We start from the raw sequence: 21,722 nt of genomic DNA, 5'->3' as shown, positions 1-21,722 counted from the left end.
TCTCCAGTCTATTTCCTTTAACTAACACACACAGACACACACAGACACACACACACACACACACACAATCTACTTTTGACCTGGATGCCTACAGTGAGTACATAGAAAGATACAGGGATGGCAGACTATGAAGCCTTTATTCAACCATAGCAAATGTCTCTGTAGACAGGCTATTTTCTTTTAACAACTGAAGATGACTATATCTATATCACCCAACACACACAGTGCTCAAGTTTTAAGCATTTAAGAAATGAAATATCCAAACTCTCCAACACTAAAGGAAATGTTTGTCAGATGTATTTAATAAGTTCTGTGGAATGTTTGCTCTATAGATATGTGTGTGTGCTTGCATGTGCATGCATGTGTATGTTTCAAGGTCTAATAGGAAATCAAGGTGAAGCCTTTTACTGAACAAACTCACTATGATGTGACGGAGAGTGACATGGCACTGCACAGGAAGTACACAGTCAGAGGACAACCAGCAATACATAATACATCTGATTCAGTAATTGTTTTTTAAGTAATTTTTGGTTTAATGTCAGGTACTAACATGTAAATTTTGCTCTATAGTATAATTGACTAGTAGGAAATCTAAACTTGAGAAAGTCCAATTACCTCTTTCAATCTAATGGCCATTAGTGGGTTATATAAAGTCAGGAACAATCAGCTGCTTAACAAACTGTTTATTAAGTAGAAAAAAAAAGACTTCATTTACTAATTTATCTTCTGTACTACAAAAATTAGTAGGATCTAAACTGACACATATGCTCTGATTAAAGACAGTCAGCTATGTCAGACAAGAAATTCCTAAGTTATTTATTAGGAACCAAAACCATCTGCCAACTTGAAACTTTAGGGCTGACTTTACGGCATGGTAAGCAACATCTATGCCAAGATATCATCTAAGACCAAAATTTAAAACTTCACATTTTAATTAAAGCATATTTCTAGTTTTAAAATATAAATTATTACTCTCAGACAAAAATTTCAAAAAGTTAAAATTACTACTAAAGTGCCAAAAAAGAAAAAGAAAAAGAAAGAAAAAAACATGGGTATAATCATCATATGAAAGCAGCTAGTTCCAATGATCAAAAGCAGCTTTAGACCAAAACCTAGAAATGGTACCAGACAAACATTATGAAGGCAGTTCTTTAAAGGGCCATATTAATGGAAAAAATTTATTAAACTGGTTTTGTGAAAGATAAATAACCCAAATAGACAAATTTTTAGTTCAATCAAATAAATTCATCCACAAAAATCACTCACAAATGCACACAGCATACCAGCATGCCCACGGTGCCTGGCACACAGCATACCAGCATGCCCACGGTGCCTGGCGCTGCTCTGGGAGCTTATGAGTCTGTGTTGAAGCAGTGAAAGTGTCATCATCCACCCAGCTAACCTGCTAGTGAAGGAGGGCAACTGAGGAGCTGAGCAGACACTAGGCAGGCGTCAAAACAACTTCAGACCTAACTCTGCTGGGCCATGCGACATTCTAATTCCTGTAACCACATTTGGTCTTAGTTTGCTTAGTTATCAAAACAAATCAAACAAACTTTCAAAGAGTTAAAACAATAAAATCCAATCCAACACAAGCTATATATAATAACAACTCTTAGGAAACTGGGTTTTAACTTCATTCAAAACATCTTCAAGGGTACTCTGTAGAAGAGTCAGAAAGGAACTGGGATGGCTTCAACTACAACATATTTTCATCTTATTGAAAAAAAAAATCCAAGTAGTTAGTTTTTTAAGCTTTAAATTTGTTTTTGCATGTGTGCGGTTTGTTTGCTTATATGGGTATCATCTTCCCCTAGAACTAAATATAAGGATTTTCCTGAGCCACCTTGTGGGAGCTGGGAATCAAACTCAGATCTTCTCTAAGAGCAACAAGTACTCCTAACTGTTGAGCCATCTACCTCTCCAGTCCTCAAATAACTACTACTTTCTACCAAGTAACTTATCCCCAAAATATCAGCAGTTGTCAAGCTTTGAAATATAGCTGCCTGTATTCAAATACTCATTGGGTCCTCCAAAACAGTCTACAGAAGAGGGTCTACATGTAGCATCAGGGAACCTGGCCCCAGCTAATTCTGATTGGGAAATAAAGATATGAGCAGTCAATAGTGAGGGAGAAGAAAAAGATAGGGTTTTAGGTTTCCCAGACTTGGGACCACAAGGAAGAGGAAGAAAGGCATCCGCCATGCTTCAGGAGAGTATGGAGAGAGGAGAGACACAGAGGCCACCATGGAATAGAGAAGCAAGGAGAACACCCCAGGCTCTGGGCCAAGAAAATGTGGCCCAGAGGGTTGACTAACTGAACTAATGTGGCCAAGATGGAACTCAGAAATTAGTGAGTAGTAACTTGGAATTATCGGCGGGAGGTACAATCTAACATCACAGAGATTAGGCAGTCGCTCAGCTATTGTGCTGTTTAAAGTGTATTAAAATATAGAGGCTGTGTGGGTGTCTTTCACTCAGGAACATAAACCACTGAGGCGGGAAGCAACCCCACACTTGAGATTTATTTATTAGAAAATCAATACTATATTGAAACACATAATAGTTTACCTTTTCATAGACAGAACATTTTTGAAACATGATTTTACTATGAGGCAGGTAATGGTGGTGCACGCCTTTAATCCTAGCACTCTGGAGGCACAGGCAGGCAGATCTCTTAAGTTCAAGGCCAGCCTCGTTTACAGAGTAAGTTCCAGGCAACCAGGGCTACAAAGAGAAACCTTGTCTCAAAAAATATAAATACATATTAAATAATCAATCAACCAATCTTGTATAGTCCTGACTTGCCTGTTTATGCCACCCAAGACCTTAGATTAAAGGCATGCCCATTATGCTCAGCTAGAACTTCTGCATTGCTATGTCTACAGCAAAGCAAAGGCATAGCTCAATTCCTAAGAGCTACCAAAATGATTTCAGGCAATGTAAACAAGGCACAACCCATGATCCTAGCATTAACACCAGGCATATCTGTGGTCTATTCACACATTAACAAAGAATAGTGTTTACCTTAAAGATTTCCCAAACTCTAAAACTTCCTGTTTTTATACAACTGGGTTACATTAATTTGCCATTTTCTCTAATGGAAACACTAACAGAAAGAAAGTTTTCCTACAGCCATTACACATACATTCACAATACTATACATACAAATATACAGACTTTAAAGGTCTAGAGAAGTGGCTCAGTGGTTAAGAGTGTACTCTGCTTTACCAGAAGGAACTCCTATCAGATGGCTCACAATCACCTGTGACTCCAGCTCCAGGGGACATCTAATGCCTCTGGCCTTTCATGTGCACACACCGACACATATACTCATATAATTAAAAATAATAAAAAAAAAATGAATCTTTTAGACCACTGAGGTAGAAGCAGGAAGACAGTGAGTTCAAGGTCAGCCAAAGCTACATAGCCTGTATCTCAAAGAAAAAAAAAAAAAGCTTAAAAGTGACTCTGAAAACTAAATGTATACTGATACTACCAAAAATAATAAATAAAAATATAAATAAAACAAATGTTTATCATGTCATTGAGCCACAAGAAATCCTTACTAGCTACAGCTTTAAGAAAACAGTGACCATAGCATAATGTAAGTCCTCCAAGTGTTAACTAACAACCAAATCTAAGAAATTAAAAGTATAGATTATCATCTGTCAGGCTACCAACCAAATCTGTGGCCGTTCAAAAGAATAAATGAGGTTCATTTCATTTCAGCACTCGTGCATAAAAATTAAGTGGCAGAGGTGTTGGGTTGAATATAAAACAGGAAGCAAATATGGTTTTCCACCAATTCCAATTATCTTCCTATCAGTATAAGAGGTAAGAAAGCACTTTACACTGAGCTATGGCCCAGCACACAGCAAGCTGAGGCTGGAGACACAGATCAGTGAGTGGTACAGCTGGACAGAGGAAAGCCCTCCTGGGTTTGACAGTTAGCATGCCCTCCTAGTGCAAAACACAAGGTGGGGGTAGATTCAAGGAATTACTACAATTTAAAGAAAATGTCTAGTTAAGAAATATTTACATAGCTACTCTATATGTTACCACTAACATATATACTGTAACAATTTTTTTACATTAAAGGTATTGTATACATACCATCACAAAAAGTAAGCTAAGTAAGCTTGAATATTAAATTTTATTTAATAAAATACCATTGAGGCAGGGGGTGTAGTATAGTATATGTTAGGCGTTTATGGGAAACCTGGTATTGATCTTCAGCACTGAAGGAAAAAAAAAATCAATGACATGCCCTTTCAGCTATTATTTTTAGCACAAAAATAAATATTTTAGGATAAAAATACAATGGTACCTTGTATAGAAAACTTCCTCATTTGAACACCTGGCATATTTTTTAAATCCTTAGAAACTGCTTCTGACAGCTGGGCAGGACTGAGCCTAACTGTATAAAGGAAAGTGCTGTGTCCTTAGCATCTTGGAAAGATAAGCATGCTGGAGAGCCACCTGCTTAACCATTCGTGTAAGATGCATAGTTTATTAGATAAAACCAACAGGTGAAGACATGATACATTTTCATTTGAAATGACATGATGTGACTATAATGGTAACTATATTCAAAAAAGTCAAAGAAATCAAGGACTTTTCTGAGGTAGTTACAATGGATCATATGTACTTCCAGCCACAGAAGCCCACTGTGACACAGTGACTGGCTAGCACCTGACCACGTGAGCAACAACAGCCAATAAGATCGGAAAGTAAGCAGAAGACAAAGCACCACCAGTCAACATCAAGAGTCGCCATGTAAATGCTCTTCCTACACATGAGTAAGGAAACCATGGGCACAATCTTATCATTAGCTATGAAAACCCACTCTCTATGGATTTATAGTCTTTATTAACTAAGCTCTTGGAACACAATTTCAAAGTAAGCCTTTGTTAAGTTTCAATAAACATCAATGTCAAGTTCCTATCAATTTTTGCTAAATGATCATATTTACTAAAACATAAATCCTTTAAATAATAGCTGTTTTACTCGGTTTCTAATTTTCCGTATACCATTCAGCATCAGGACACTCACTCTAACCCAAGGTCTGAAAGTAAGAAACAAATTAAAACAACTGAGTAAGAAAAAGTTAAACCAAAAACACAAGAAAGATGACATTCATTAAGATGTTAGCATTTTCTAGAAAACTTTAGGAAAATAAAGTTTAGTGAAAAATAACTACTGTTAACTGGGCAGCAATGGCATGGCAATACAGCATTCCTAGAGAAGGAAGGACCCAGTCAACCCGTTAACTCCATCAGCAGGAATGAGAAGACTGGAAATGCAGTACACAGGTGGAATTCAAAGCTCATAGTTTCTTACTGGTGCCATTCGTATTGCTGGGTGCGCTCCACAGCCTTGCACTGCTTTATGAAGTGTTTCACCAAACATATTGCGAAGTTCAACTGAGTGACAATATACAGCATCAATCTTAGGCCACCAATCCAACGCAGACTGAAGAAAAAACGAGAGATCAGAGTACAAAAATCACACGGGCTGTACACATTCTTTTACTGCTGTATACCTTCTTTTTTTTTTAAACACTTTTATACTTTTCTGAAAAACTTTCTAAGACCATGCAAACATACAATATGATTTTCAAAGTCTTCAAATGATATCTTTAAGTCAAACACTAACCAGACACACATGTTAAAATAGAATACTGAGTGTGCAAATGAGGTTGTCCTTTCTCAACAATGCCATATTAAATTTAAAAACTATTTGTAAAATTCTTCAACCAATTTTTATCTTTTAAAAAAGTTTAGTATTAACAAATTTCAGAAACACATGCATACATTATATATTTTTCACCAGGTAAGAATGCTATCATCACAGTTTTCCATGAGATTAGTGGTTCAACACAATGTTGAAAGACTATGTAAAACCATTAGTCAAGTGCTTACAAACAACAATTAACATGAAATTAGTAAATGGAATAAAGCCATTAGTATATCAATAATCTTTTACATTGATAAGCAGATGGCACAACACATGGAAGACTAAATGGTCACCCAAAACAAAGACAGCTGATCCTAGCTAAGTATCTTTGTTTTTACAAAGCTAGACATTAAAGTCAGGACCCTGGGATGTGTGTATGTTAAGCAAGTGCTCTACCACTGAGCTACATCCCCAGACCTAGCTAAGGGTTTATAAAATAATTATTCTATATAGATATTTTCCTATTTCCATTTAGCCAATCTAGCTGATTTATAAAATCTGTTTAAGTGTATCCTTAAATGACTTTTGCTTTAAATTTAATTAATATATTTCAATTTTAAATGCTTGAAAAATAATAATTGTGAAAAAGCATTAAAGTTTATCAGTTTATAGAAAAGTGACTGGATAAACTTTCACTACTTATATAGGCTATACATGAAAACAATATGCTCTAAATATAAATTTTCAATTTGTAATACTTTAATTAAAAATCTGATATTAAATAACACAGTCATATAGTAAATACATGTGACTTAACAGCTTCATCCTACTTATAGTTTATTCTTCATTTAAAAAAAAAATCAAGCTAGTCTTAACATTTAAGTTTCTCACAGCTCACAGTATTTTGAGTTACAAACTCTCTTTACAGAAAAACTAAGGCAAGCACAGTAGTGTACACCTTTAATCCTGACACAAGGGAGGTTAAGGCATGAGGAACTTCAATGATATCCTGGGCTTCACAGAAAGACTTCATCTTAAAAAATAAGTAAGATAGAGGCTAGAGAAGTAGCTCAGCAGTTAGGGGCACTGGCTACTCTTACAGAGGACCCTGATTCAATTCCTAGCACCTACATGGCAGTTCGCATCTATCTGCAGCTCCTGCTCCAGAGGATCCAACACCCTCTTCTAGCCCCTACTGACATATAGTAGGCTAAACAACCATGCACATTAAAAATTCATTAATTTAAGAAATATAAATGTTAAACTATTGTGGTTATGCTGTCTCTCAGTTATTTGATTTAGCCAATTCCTACACACTGGTGGTGTTTACTGTCTCCGTTTCTTTTCATGTTGTTGTAATTAGATACTCTGACAAAAGCAACTTCAGGGAGAAAGAATTTATTTAGCTCACAATTCCAGGTTCTAGTGGCAAGGAAGTTAAAGTGGCAAGAGCTGGAGAGAGCTGGTCACATCAAATCCATAAGCAGGAACAAAGAGCTTTCTCTGCTCACTGCCCAGGGAATGGTACCACACAGTGGTCAGGGGCCTTCCTATCTCAATTAACGTAATCATGATATCAATCTTCATGGATATGCTCAAAGGCTCATCTTCAGACTTTATTGACAACACTAACCATCACAAAATATAACACATCTCTCAGATTTGAGGCACTGATCTGCCCAAGGCCATCAGTGATCAGTGTAACCAGATTTCTATGTTTTGTTAATCACCTGAAAGTAACAAAATGCTCAATGATTTAAAAAAAAAGAGTACACTGAGTCCTGACTTCTTCCTATACACTGCATAAAATCTTGGCAGAAATCAATAAACTAAATAGACAAGCATCTCCTTTAATATCTTATCAAACTACTGGGAGTGGGGGGTTGCTATTTTCAGTTTTGGTTTAGTTTACATCTGTTTGGTTTTTGACACATGTTCTTGCTGGAATTCACTATGTTGTCCAAACTGGTCTAGAACCTGTGATTCTCCTGCCTCAGCCTCTTAAATGCTAGAACTACAAGCATAAGCCACCACAACCACCTTACTATGTAATCATTTTTGATAACTGCAAAACTGTACCACAGTAATATGTATGCACTATTGTACTGGCTAGTTTTATGTGTCAACTTGACACAGGCTGAGGTTATCACAGAGAAAGGAGGTTCAGTTGGGGAAGTAAGTGTCTCCATGAGATCCAACTGTAAGGCATTTTCTCAATTAGTGATCAAGGGGGAAGGTCCCCTTGTAGGTGGGACCATCTCTGGGCTGGCAGTCTTAGGTTCTATAAGAGAGCAGGCTGAGCAAGCCAGGGGAAGCAAGCCAATAAGTAACATCCCTCCATGGTCTCTGCATCAGCTCCTGCTTCCTGACCTGCTTGAGTTCCAGTCCTGACTTCCTTTAGTGATGAACAGCAGTATGGAAGTGTAAGCTGAATAAACCCTTTCCTCCCCAACTTGCTTCTTGGTCATGATGTTTGTGCAGGAATAGAAACCCTAACTAAGACAACTATATATTAACTTTTAGACTTAAGATTTAAAATTTTTTATAATTTTCTATTTTCATAAGGAATTAATTCATTTATTTCAAAGTAAAGGCTATATTCTCAAATAAAATAGGCACTAAAGATTAGACATCCCTGAGTTAATAAAACTTTAGTGTTTTAGTCAGTTACTAAGTGTGTGCATTCTGAAACTAGTCAATGAAATAGACATTTCCCCTTAACAATAGTTTATTAAAAATATTAAGACTAATATAAGTGAATTATGTACATTCCTCAAGGTTATTTAAATAATTTTCAAGTACCCTAGAAATACTTCTTTAACCATCTCTTGCCAGAGATTACCTTCAATATATGAACTATTAAAAGGCAAACTACAATAAACTGCTACAAGAAAAAAATCTGCAATGAACTACTGTCCTATCTGTAGCATGTTGACTTACATGTATATTTTTAAAATTTCCTAGCTGCACATCTAATTTAACCTTTAAAAAGCCTATAAAGATGATACAGATGTAATATAGATCTTAAAACTATAGTTTCTCTCTTAGTGCACATCATTTTCAAAAAGTGACAGTATAAATACCACTTTAGAAACTACTAAAAAAAAAATTACCACTGCATCAAAATTCAAATAGTGAATAGACTTTAAGAATCTCTAAAAGAAATTGGAATGTTTTAGATTTAAACATAGTACTTATAAATTGTGTATGAGGACATCTCACAGAAGCAATATAAAACTCCAAACATAATTTCTCATTCTATATAAACCCACAAAAAGATTACAACTTTTATCTTTTAGGAGAACATAATAATTTTTTAAAGCTGTAAACTGGCTTAGTAGACATGGAAAAGGTGCGCTGAGGAGGTATACTGAACCAAAGCATTTAAAAAGAAAATATATACCAACAAATTAAAGATCTAGACTCCATGAATCTAGGAAAGAATTCATATTACTTGAAAACAAACATTTTCCTACTAAAAGTTTCCAGTAAAACTCTATAAAACTCAACTGTATAAATCTGCATATTTACTGTTACAGTCTTTAACAATTAAAAGTACTTTAAAGTCAGTATTTTTTGGCCTCAAGTCTTGGTAGTGTGGACTCTAATAAAACACAATTTACTCAGCAATCTCTAAGGATGAGGTATAACTAAAGTATAACTGAAAGTCACTTTGGAAGCTGGGTACAGTAGCTCAGTCCTTTAACCCCACCACTCAGGAGGCAGATGGAGCTCTCTGAGTTTAAGGCCTGCCTGGTCTACATAGTTTCAGACCGTCTAAAACTACATGGTGAGACCTTGTCTCAAGAAACAAACAAACAAAAAGTCACATTGGCATTATCTGAGTTGTTTACAAGCTATTCCACTCAACAGATGTTGATGTATTTAAAGACTAGTCAGTATGGGTGCTTTATATACAAATGTCCCCGGATGCAGACACACTCTGCCTTCATACATGCAGCACTCCTCAGAAAGGGGAGAACACGCTTTCACCAGGCACACAGACGGACGGAGGCATGCAGGAACTAACACTCCAGGCATGCTTGAAACCCAGAAAGAAGCAGCTCAGCCACTTACAGCAGTGCCAAGTCCATGCTTGAAAGTGCTCTATGTATTCAATTATAGACAAAAATATTTCACAATTAAAGTAACTAATCACAGAATATCCAAAGACTATAAACTTGGATTTATTAAATGTTAACCATTCATATAAAGTTATCTAATTAAGTGGAATACTTTCAATATTTTGAATCAAGGTAGGCAACTAGTATTTTGGAATTACATATAAACTTATGGGATAGGAAAATCATCTTTTTTGTTGTTTTTTAAATTTAAAACTAAAGCTTAGAATGAGTCAATGTGCTGAGTCAATGAGACGATGGCCTGAGTCATTACACTGGCAAATGTACAGGTTTTGATATAAACATATTCTATCTACACTTAGATTCACAATACTATCCTCATTGGAACTAACTGGATTAAGTGTAACTTATACCTCTATCAGTGATATTCAAATGAGGGCTGTATTATTCCTAAGCATTTAGTTGTTCATAATGCAGGAGATAGAGCGTGGTTGCCGTTTCATGAATGATGGATGTCCTGCAAGGCCAGGCTAAAACAGAGACCCAACATCCTAAAATGCTACTAGCACTCCACCAAGCAAAATGAGTATGTCACTAAGTAGCTTGATCAGCAGTTATTTTCCCCTGCAAAAATACCTTTAAAAAAGAGTAATGTTAGGTTTAATTTGATAATTCCAAGGCAAATAAAGGAATGGGTATTATTTTAATTCACAAGTCATAACAGAATTTAGAAGTAAGACAAATACTCCAAAGTATTAGTCATCAAAGACTTTAAGGGAGGAAAAAAAGAAACAAAGTGAACAAGTTACTCATAAGTGTATCATATCTGCCAATGTGTAAAAGTAGTACTAAGAAAAACATACATGACTAAGAATGTCCATACATGGAGATTTTAAATTCTGCAGTCCACATCTACTACTACCTTCCTGTCTGCTTTCCATTTAGTACACACACAGCACAAATACCTCTAATGAAGTCAGCTATTTTCTCTGAAATGCTTTTGTCTCTTGTGGTATTTATTTTAAAGCATGTGTTTTATTCTAATTAAGGGGATGAAAAGGTAAAATCAAATGAAGCTTCACCATTTTAAATGCCCATAGCTAGGCTGTACTACAATTACTCTTCCTTCCAACTTAACAAAGATAGTAAGAAAGAAAGCACTAAATTGTTTTTCAGTGGCATTGTTCTCAACAGATTTTGAACTTTAAATGACACTTTGTAGGCTTATTCCTTACAAAAGATTCTATTAACTCCATCCCTCTCACTAAAAGCCTCAGGTAGAGACTGAATATACAGCTGCAGCTGGACATCAACTGCTCGTGGGATCATCTTAGGGAAGCTCTGCTTTACAGAAAGGTCTAAGTTCAGAACAGTTGATAAAACCAGAATCTTCCTTAAAAAGAAAAGAACATATAACCCAAATCAACAAAGAGACCTTTACTTGTTAGTAGTACAGTACTAGCTTTTACTTTACTTGTTAGTAGTACAGTACTAGCTTTAGACTTACATTGGTGATGATGCGGTGCAGTGAGTTTACCAACACATAGTGAAATGTAGAAGGTGAATTCTGAGCCAGGCAGATCTGCCAAAAAAAAAAAAAAAAAAAAAAAAAAAAAAAGTACATTAACAAACAGAGAGAAAAAAACAGCAAAAAGTAAGTTACTTTCAATAAAATAAATTTAAGGTGTTGAAATTAACATCAAGAATTAGAGTTAAGAAATATTAGTAAGAGGCTAGAAAGATATCTCAGAGTTTAAGACCAATGACTGCTCTTTAAAACGATCTAGGTTCAGTTCCCAGCACTCACACACAGCAGTTCACAATTGTCTAGAACTACAGTTCCAGGGGACACAATGCCATCTTCTGGCCTCCGTCACCCCCATACACATACATGGTGCACAGATATAAATGCAGCTAAAACATCCAGATGCATGAAATAAAAATAAATCTTTTAAAAAAAAGAAACACTAATGAAAGTACACCTATTCATCTTTATAGTTTCTGCATTTTATAGAGATAACCACATCAATATTATGTTATATAATACATATATATAATATGCATGGTTATATAAAACAACGATCTGACCTTAAAGTGTTGGTTGTTGTGAGGGCTTATCCGAAAGCAAGAGACAAGACAGTCAATCATGAGGTCCACATCTGCAGGCTGACTGCCTCTAGAGAATGGTTTACTTGGATTAAAAAGCAGGTTCTATAAAAATCCCAATAGAAAACAATGGCCTTTAAATAGTCATGAAGTATTTACTTAACAAGGAATATAAACATAATCAACATTAGTCACATTGATTATAATAAACTTTAGTCGCCGGAAAAAGCACTAAATACTGGTTACTATAGTCTATCGATATCATCTACGATCCAAGCATCTATCTATACATTAAGGAAACCCAGTGCATATCAGTCTTCCTGTTCTCAGTCTAATGAGCACAGTAACAACAAAAGCAGGTCCTCTGAACACAACATCTAAGTTAACTCAAAATTTAGAGTTAGCAATTATCTTCAGCAGAATATTTATACAAGAAGGTTATCCACTTAATTTTCTTAAAGTCTATAGAAGGGAAAGAACAGCATATTACCTTAAGATCAACTACCATGGACTGAACCAGTAGGAAAATGACAGAATTATCTTCCCAGTTGATGTAAGTACTTGCTTTACACAACTTGACACAAGCAATGGCAGCACTCTCAGTCAGCTGCCTGCTTCCTCCATGGCCAGCGAGTGCTTTCCGTAAACTGTCCAGAAACAGCTTCTACAGAATGGAAATACAGGAAGACAAAACACCTAGTTTGTACTACTACAGATAAATCTAACAAAGTAGCAAATTAGCCAACTCTAAAACTCCAACTATAAACACAAATGGCTTGTATTTGGCTATCATTTCATATTTAAAGAGTAAGCACTTTTTTAAAAATGCATGAAACACTTTTCTCTACTTTCTCTGTTGACTTACTATAGAGAAAGGAAACATTCCTTACTATACATTTGAACTAAGTATTAGTTGACTATATCTTTCCTTTCGATGTTACCTTTGAAGCTTAATCATTAGCCTGTATTGGTTGTGGTAGACTTTTTTTCTACTACTCTAGAGTATAGAAACCTCCAGTCTTCTAAACAATATACCCAAGGGTATTCTGTTATCTAAATTTCATTTCTAGAAATAAAAAAAAAAAAATTTAAATGCAGCTTTGCCACAAGCCATAATTAAAGCCAGCTGAAACAAGATGTTCCTTAGGAGCTCAGGGCCCTACATAGACCTAGACGAAGATGGAAGCAGCACCAGTATCTAACAGACTTGACAGCTAATAAAAAGGCAGTCCATGCAGAATTAAAATGATACTGAGGATGATGATGACGCCCAGTGACGTTGTCCAGTCACCTGTGCACTGCTTTTGTGATATGTCCTGAACAGTTCAGGACTGGGTCAAATGGTTATAGAGACCTTATGAAGATCACTAGGAAATCAGACCTGACCAATCAAAGGAGGAAGACAGACCGGACCAACTAGATGTGCAAAGAATCTCTAAGTGTGCCAGGCCTTTGTCCTTGTATGTTTTAATTTTAAAAAGCAGCACCAGCAAGAAATAAAACTATTAAAAATTAACTACCCAGAAGCAATGGTTTTGGGTAGTTAAGACCACTTGCTACTCTTTCAGAGAACAAGAATTCAGTTTATAGCACGCACACTGAGTGCTCAGAACTGCTTGTAACTCCAGCTCTAAAGGATCTTATGCCTCTGTTGGAACACAAACATACACACAGAGCACACACACATTTTTTTACTGAAAAATAAGTAATAAAAAAGCAAAAAAGTCGATCTTGTTAAAAGATTCATTTTAGTTTCTGTGCATGCTTGTGTGTCTGCTTGCTTTATGTGTGCCATGAGTCTGGAACCTGCTACCCATCACGCACGCACACATACACACAGAGCAGCCAGCCAACCTACAGACCAACCAACCAAGTGTTATGCATGCATGCAGACTGAAATTACCAAAACCAAAACTAAATGTGGTGACATTAAAGACTCTGAAAGCCAGGTAGGGCTGTAACATGATTATATAAAAATTGTACATCAATAAATAAGAATAAAGTGAACTCAGGTCCTCTGGAAGAGCAGAGAGTACTCTTAACCAATTAATAACCATCTTGAAAATCTCTGCTTTTTTAAACTAATGATAATAAGGAAAATTTAGAATCACCAAGACCTGATGATTTTAACTGATTTTTATCTAACTAGGTTATTTCAGCCCATAGAAAAAGATGAAAATTTCCAATTTTTATTCTTAGTTTTGCAGAAATTAAATTGTTAGGACAGTTATGTTTCATAATGAAAAAACATAGTCAATATACATTTCCTCAAGTCATTGTGCTGAAGCCTTAGAAAATGCATTGTTAGCTATACAATTTATTTGCAAATAGCCAGCCAAATTTAATTCATAAACATAAAGGTAAATTATATATGTCTAAATGTATTTTAATGGTGAATACAAGCTTAAATAACAGAATTTATCTGGTTTACTATTATTCAGCATTAAAACCAAGAGAGGTCAGAGCCTTTCAGTCATGACTATAACATGAGTAATCTCTGCTAAGGGCAACCAACTGTTTGACCTAGCATGGACATAACTAAAATGTACACCTTGAATAAACAAGCTGCTCCCATCAGGAGATGGCAGCCACTCGTTTCCCTCCTGACCTTGTTTATGTTGCTCTCGTCCACCACATCCTTGGAGATGTCCTGGATTATTTCTGGACACAAGATAAGGAGAATGATTTGTAGGGGCCACACTGCTGCTTTACGTTTGGTGCTTTCTGCAAAACCATCCACCAAGTCAAACAGCTTCTCTGCACATTCTGTGAAAAATACAAACATTAAATGATTATATTAGGCAAGAAAATCCTTGCATTAAATTAAAACCTAGAATTATTAAAACACTCAACTATCACAGTCTAAGAGAAGTGTAAGAAGAGCTAATGTGACACATCCTAGAAGCATTGGTATTTTAGAATCGCTGTGTGTTGTCACAGTCTCAGGGTCTCACAGAGAAACAAAAGGCTGATAGTTTCCCGGGGGTCTCTAGCCTCTACTATGCAGGCGTTCCCCCAAAATTGCTATTCAGAAGTAAAAATAGTATTTCCTCCTTAGATATACCTAAATATAGAATTCTAGGAAACACACACTCACAAGCACACACATGCACGCTGTGAGAAAGCCACCAGTATTCAATCACAACATGAAAGACTAGAGCTTCACTTCAAACTTCTTTTACCACTTGCTCAGAAGGGAAAGGACTGGAAATAATACAGAAACAGGAGAGAAAACTGTAATTCCTGTTAGAGCTGAACAAAGAAAACAGAAAAAACACTTTTGAAAAAAATAAACTGAAAAGCAGCACATTTCCCTCTGAGAGTTTCACAAGGTGCCATGCCGCCCCTCACCCCACACCCAGTCACTCTTTAGCCAGCTTACCAGCCATATCTGTCTGTGGAATTTGGTATAGCTTTGTAAATTCATCCGGATAATTTTCTACCCAGTTCCAAAAAGCCTACAAGTAACAAAAATACATGTTTTTATAGGAAAGCAGTCAATTTTCCAATATATTAAATAACACAGAATTTAAGTTTCTTCACACAAATATCGTGTTGCATTCTTCCCATTAAGAGGAAGTACCACACAAGTCTTGACTTTCTTATACTCAAGATACCGAATACAGCCAAGGTCATAATCAAAATCAAAACTTGCATACCCAAGAGGTTGAAGCTTACCTTTTCTAGGCTATTTATAACTGCCAACTGTGCAACCTTCTTCAGGGCTTTAAATTTAAATGCTGTTTCTGGAGGGAAAAAAATGCTTTATTAACTCTCAATTATTTAACAAATAAAATTCAGAACTACTATAAAATAATTTTATAAACTGTTTTGCTTCCAGTATTATTAATAAGCAATTTAATAATAAAAATAAATATAAACCCCCAAACCCATGAGCTACATTGATAGAGACAGAAGTAAATGAAAAGCAAACATGTCTTGAACATCAAGTTTTCCCTTTGCTCTATTTTTAAATTGATTAACAAAACAAACAAAAACTATAAACATGGGGACTGAGAAATGGCTTGGTGGTTAAGAACACTAGACACTCTACCACAGGGCCTAGGTTTGATACCCATCACCCAGAAGGGAGCTCAGCATCAGGCGCCCTCTTCTGTCCTCTTCGGACACCAGGCACTCACACGCCACACAGACACACGCAGCCAAAGCACCCTCACACATACGATAACAATATACATCTTATTTTTAAGTCTATTAAATAATGACACAGAAGTCAGTCATGATGGCAACACCTTGTAGATGTAGAAGCAGGATCCCTGTGAGTTCAAGGAAAGACCTGGTCTGCAGAGAAAGTTACAGGACAGCCAGAGCTACATAGAGAGGCCTTGTCCCACAAACAACAACAAAAACAAAAACCTATATGGGCTGGAGAGGTGGTTCAGTGGTCAAGAGCACTGGCTGCTGTTCACAGGACCTGAGTTCAGTTCCCAGCACCTGTTCACAACCATCTATAACCTCAGCTTCAGAGGATCCAACACCCTCTTCTGCTGTCTGAGGGCACTACATGCATATGCACACATAACAAAACCTTAAAAAAAAAACAGACACTGGTTATTTAAATGTTTTTCAGTCATACATTTAACAAATCTCTAGCATTTCAGTATTTTGAGTAGTACTGATAAATACTTATACTTAAGTAAAGTTTTATCCACCATCTTTTTCTTCAACGTAAGCAACTGTGTCAGCAAGGAACAAATACTTTCTGAGGATTTTGAAATCTACAGAGCTGCTTTTCAGAAAAGTTGTCCACTGAGCTGTATACTGACGATCTGCCACATGCTTGCCATCACTGTCTAGTAGGACAGCTTTAATTTTGATAATCTGAATACTTAGATTACACTTTATCTTTGAATTCTTTTAATTTTTAAGTTACCATGCAAAGAATTGGGTATCGTGACATTTCATAAACATGTGTCATTCTATGTTGCTCTCCATTGTTATCCCTAACCTACCCGGTTTTACCTGCCTCCTCCTAGCTGGCTCCCTTTCTTCCTAACCAGGCAGTCCAACCTTCTGCTTCCATATTGCACATATTCCATACCCTCTGTTTCCCCTTTACTTAAGATCTTTTCCGTTTCATGATCTATCTGTAGTGTGTGTGTGTGTGTGTGTGTGTGTGTACACGAGTGCGCATATGCACATAAACACACCTTTAAATTCAAGTTCCCTACAGAAAACAAAGCATGACTTGTTTGTCTGAACCAAGCTTATTTAACTTAACATAATAAATTCCGGTTGAATCCATTTTCTGGAAATTGTCATGATGGCATTTTTCTTTTCAGCTGTATAAAATTCCATTATCATAATATAGCATTTTAGTTTTTTATTTTATAAAAATATTTTTTAATAAAAAACACGAAGTAGAAGTCTGGCCAATCAACACAGAACTGCTACCACATAAAAAGGCACTTTACCAAACTCTGCTCCAAGAACATACAAATGTTTTGTTTTGTTTTGTTTTGTTTTGTTTTGTTTTATCATGGCTATAGTAATTGTCTATACTTTTCCATTTAACTATTTTTTAAAATTCCAGACTGGAGAGATAGCTTAGTGGTTAAGAGCACTGACTGTTCTTCCAGACTTCCTGAATTCAATTTCCAGCAACTACATGGTGGCTCACAACCATCTGTAATGGGATCTGCTGCCCTCTTCTGGTGTGTCTGAAGACAGCTAAAGTATATTCATAAGCAATAAATAAACAAACAAACAAACTTCCACATCTGCTCACCGTTATCTTCTGCTCCAGTTACAGAACACTGGGAAGTAGGTTGGTTAAAATAACCCTCCTGGGCAGCTTTCTGCTGAACTTTATTTTGCAATCTGACATCTGTGGCTGTAAAGAATCACACTATGCCCAACAGTGGTAGCCTTAATTGGTGAATCCATCTTCCTCACCACAGACTGTGAGCTGCAAGTGATACCAACTGATAGGCTTCCTTGTGAGACCTTTGAAAGCATTACGTGCCAACTCCAATGTCTTGGCAGTAAGGTGCCCTGTACAAAGCAGCAGTGGCACCCACATACCCATGGCCCATGATGTGCATCTTCAAGTGTTCGTTGATTTGGCCCACAGGAAACTACATAGCCAGCTCTCTATGAGCAAGAAATTAACTTAGCCTTGGCCATTCCACTAGCCTTTCCAGTTTTCCTCCACTCCACCACACAAATGCCTACTGTTGCAGCCACCACCACTCACTGTACCAAATATTCTGTATCCATTATTCTCTTTTTTCTTTTTTCTTTTTTTGGTTTTTTGAGACAGGGTGTGCCACCACTGTCCGGCTTCCATTCTTCTCATGATGGACATTCAGGCTGGTTTATTTCCTAAGCCACCGTGAATTGTGTGGCAGTAAAAATGGATGTACAAGAATTTCTGTGGCTATACAATATAGTAGTATATCTGGGTCACATGGTCTGTTATCAGTTTTTCTGAGGAACCCTTCAAACTGTCATAGTGGAGTTTCACTGCCAGGCAGTGGTGGCGCACACCTTTTATCCCAACACTTGGGAGGCAGAGGCAGGCAGATTTCTGAGTTTGAGGCCAGCCTGGTCTACAGAGTGAGTTCCAGGACAGCCAGGGCTACAGAGAGAAACCCTGTCTCGAAAAACAAAAAAAAGAAAAAAAAAAAAAACAGAAAAAAACAGAAAAATAAAAAGTAGCTACTCAGGATCCCACTAGCCCCACCCACATTTTCCCCTCTGTTGTCTTTTGTTTTCTTGACAACGTCCCAACTGAAGTGAGACAGAATCTGAAAGAGGTTTTAATTTCCATTTCCCTGATGTCTATGAATGTTGAAAACTTTTTCCAAGTATCTACTGGTCATTGTATTTCTCCTATTAGGGACTCTATTCAGCTCATGAGCCTATCTACAGACTCTAAAATGATTTTAGAGTTTAATTTTAGCAGTTATTTATATATCATAGATACCAGTCCCCAGCCAGATGTAAGCCTGGAAATTTCTTTTCCCAAGCCTGTAAATGGTCTCTTTACTCTAGTGACTGTGTCCTTTGCTTGGTAGCGATTTCTAATCTCATGTAACTCTCTCTGCCACGTCTTGGTATTGTTTCCTGTGCTATAGTCCTTTTCAGAAAATTCTTGTCTATGCCTATGTCTTCAAATATTTTTACCTGTCTTCTTCTTTCATTAGAGTTTTGATATACTGAATGTCATGGTTTGAATATGCTTGGCCCAGGAAGTGGTCTTGTTGGAGTAGGTGTGTCACTGTGAGCGTGGGCTTTACAACCCTCATCCTAGCTGCCTGGAAATGAATACTCTGCTAGCAGCCTTCAGATGAAGATGCAGAACTCTCAGCTCTGCCTGTATCATGCCTGCCTGGTTACTGCCATGCTTCTCCCCTGATGATAATAGACTGACCCCTGAACCTGTAAGCCACCCACAATTAAATGTTGTCCTTTATAAGACTTGCATTGGTCATGGTTTCTGTTCACAGCAATAAAGCCCTAACTAAGACACTGAATTTATTGTTGCACAATATGTATAGAAATCCAGTTTTCAAGCTGGAGAGGTGGCTCAGAGGTTAAAGAGCACCAACTGCTCTTCCAGAGGTCCTGAGTTCAAATCCCAGCAACCACATGGTGGCTCACAACCATCTGTAATGGGATTTGATGCCCTCTTCTGGTGTGTCTGAAGACAGTTACAGTGTACTCATATAAATAAAATAAATCAGAAAGAAAGAAAGAAAGAAAGAAAGAAAGAAAGAAAGAAAGAAAGAAAGAGAGAAAGATCCAGTTTTCCCAGCACCACTTGTTAAAGAGGGCACCTTTTCTCCAATGCATGTTTTTGATAGCTTTGTCAGAAACTTAGGTAATATGATGGCTAATCTTGTTTGTCAACTTGACTATATCTGGAATCACACCTGTGAAGGAACATGGAAGGAGAAACTTTTCACTTTTGCCTGCCTGCCTGCACTCCCCCTAGTCAAGTGCACTTCTCCTGTTGCTAAGGTAAATAGGAGCCTAAAGGCACTGGCTGGTAAGGGGTGGGATCCTGTAACTTGAGATGGAGAAGTGTAGGGGACAGGTGCTGAGGACTTTGACCCTTCAAATTCTGATGCGTCTGTCTCACCTGTGGCAGTAGTCTGCCCACTCTTAGTGTAGGGTGCGGCCCCACTGTCACACCTTGCAATATTTCCTTTTGTACCTTGGCCTGAGGAAATTAATCCTTTGTTGTCTACAAATTTCAGTGACTTTCACTGAAAGAGAAACATCAAGCAAGGCAATACTGATGCCGCTCAGTGTCTGTCGACAATAATTGCCTCTGAACTATAATCAGTATCAAGGCTAAGAAGGCTTCTAGGAGCGAAACAGAAAGTGAAATTCACAACAAAGGTGTGGTACAATACTAAAGTTTACTGAGTTTGTGAATTCATTCAAGCCGTAGTCTGGGCAATATATATGAGAATGGATTTTTAAGGGCATGAAATAATGGTGAAAAAAAAACCATAAAACTGAATCAAGCTGAATTTATTGATATGGGCCCACTGAGTTAAGGTTCTAAGTTCAATACAGACGTTCTTACAGTTAAAAAGGTATCAAAAGCGTGACTGGTTGGCTAAGCACTAGCCATACTCTACTGAAAGGGAACTGTGGATACCTGATGTCCCTTGACTTAGTATTGATGAAGGGATTTTAGGGTTCAGAGAAACTGCAATGATGGGTGTGCTGTATAAAACCGAATCCTCCACAATGGGAAGGCCCAGAAGACATTCTCTTCACTAATCCTGTGAGGCACAAAATGGTAAGAGGGGCACCAGGATTTGAAGGGCTTTGCCCCCGCTCTTCTCTTTGTGCCAGACCTTAAGGTTGGAGACACTGATGCTCAATCCAAAAAGTTAAATGGGATGGGCTTAATTAGGCCCCCAGAGTAGCAGGGCCAGGTATCAGCACTGCATTGCCAAAGGCAAGGCGAGAATATTTATCATGAAGGGCAGCACAGACAGAGTAACTTTTATGATGGCATGACTCCTACGGATCTTTTTGTACTGGCTAATAATGCTTCCAGGAATATATGTTTTTATTTTGTTTTGTTTGTTTTTACATCTATATAAGCAAAAAAAAAAATTCTCAAACAAACAAAAAGAATACTGCAGAGTAGCAAAGGGGTATCTCAACTTATCAATCAATTTCCAGACTTGAGCTAGTTTGCAGACCCCAAAGTCCTTGAATGATGAGAAGGCTAGGTCCCCCTGAGGACCTTGCTAAAATACCTAAAAGTTTTACTGTTAGCCCTTCTCCCATCCTATGACCTTTTACAAGGGTAAATGTACTCTGGGAAAAAGGAAACAATCAGGTTTTCCAGGGTTTACTGGACACTCGTTTTAAACTGACACTGGTTCCAAGAGACCCCCAAATAGCACTGTGGCCCTCCAGTTAAATCGGGGCTTATGATTATCAGGTGATTAATGGAATTTTGACTGAAACCCAAATCACAGAGAGTCTACTGGGTCCCCAAACTCATCCTGTGGTTATTTCTCCAGTTCCAGAATGTATAATTGGTATAGATATACTTAGACATTGGCAAAATCCCACGTTGGTTCCTTGACCTGTGAACTGAAAGCTATTATGGTTGGAAATCACAAATTGAAGAGACTGGCATTGCCTCTGGGAACATAGTGAACCAAATATAATACTCCATGCTACCATCAAGGACTTGAAACATGCAGGGATGGTAGTTCTCACATCTCCCTTTAACTCTCCAGCACAGGAGTCAGATGGATCATAGAGAGTGACCACTGACCATTAAAACTTAATCAAGCAGTGACTAAATTTCAGCTGCTGTACTAGATGTGATGCCCTTACTTGGATAGATTAGCA

At 37.2% G+C, this 21,722-nt stretch overlaps 1 protein-coding gene across 9 annotated transcripts in view; it reads right to left on the bottom strand.

The window, feature by feature from the left end:
* The window catches only part of Nf1 (neurofibromin 1), a 242,020-nt gene that overhangs the window by 157,583 nt on the left and 62,715 nt on the right, over positions 1-21,722 (bottom strand). For 5 of the 9 annotated variants that reach the window (XM_006532442.4, XM_006532436.4, XM_006532438.4 and 2 more), the window contains exons 6-13: positions 15,546-15,613; positions 15,250-15,325; positions 14,476-14,633; positions 12,358-12,531; positions 11,850-11,972; positions 11,269-11,343; positions 9,757-9,786; positions 5,344-5,475 (exon numbers count right to left, since the gene is read on the bottom strand). In XM_006532442.4, coding sequence (XP_006532505.1) covers positions 5,344-5,475; positions 9,757-9,786; positions 11,269-11,343; positions 11,850-11,972; positions 12,358-12,531; positions 14,476-14,633; positions 15,250-15,325; positions 15,546-15,613 — 836 coding nt within the window. The remainder of the gene's footprint in view (positions 1-5,343; positions 5,476-9,756; positions 9,787-11,268; positions 11,344-11,849; positions 11,973-12,357; positions 12,532-14,475; positions 14,634-15,249; positions 15,326-15,545; positions 15,614-21,722) is intronic. The other 4 variants (XM_006532439.4, XM_030245644.1, XM_006532441.4 and 1 more) reach the window with 1 other exon arrangement.

This window comes from Mus musculus, chromosome 11 (assembly GCF_000001635.26).
Source record: "Mus musculus strain C57BL/6J chromosome 11, GRCm38.p6 C57BL/6J".
Classification (NCBI taxonomy): domain Eukaryota; kingdom Metazoa; phylum Chordata; class Mammalia; order Rodentia; family Muridae; genus Mus; species Mus musculus.
The sequence above is the reverse complement of the archived record's forward strand: the minus strand, read 5'-3'. Positions and strand labels throughout refer to the sequence as shown.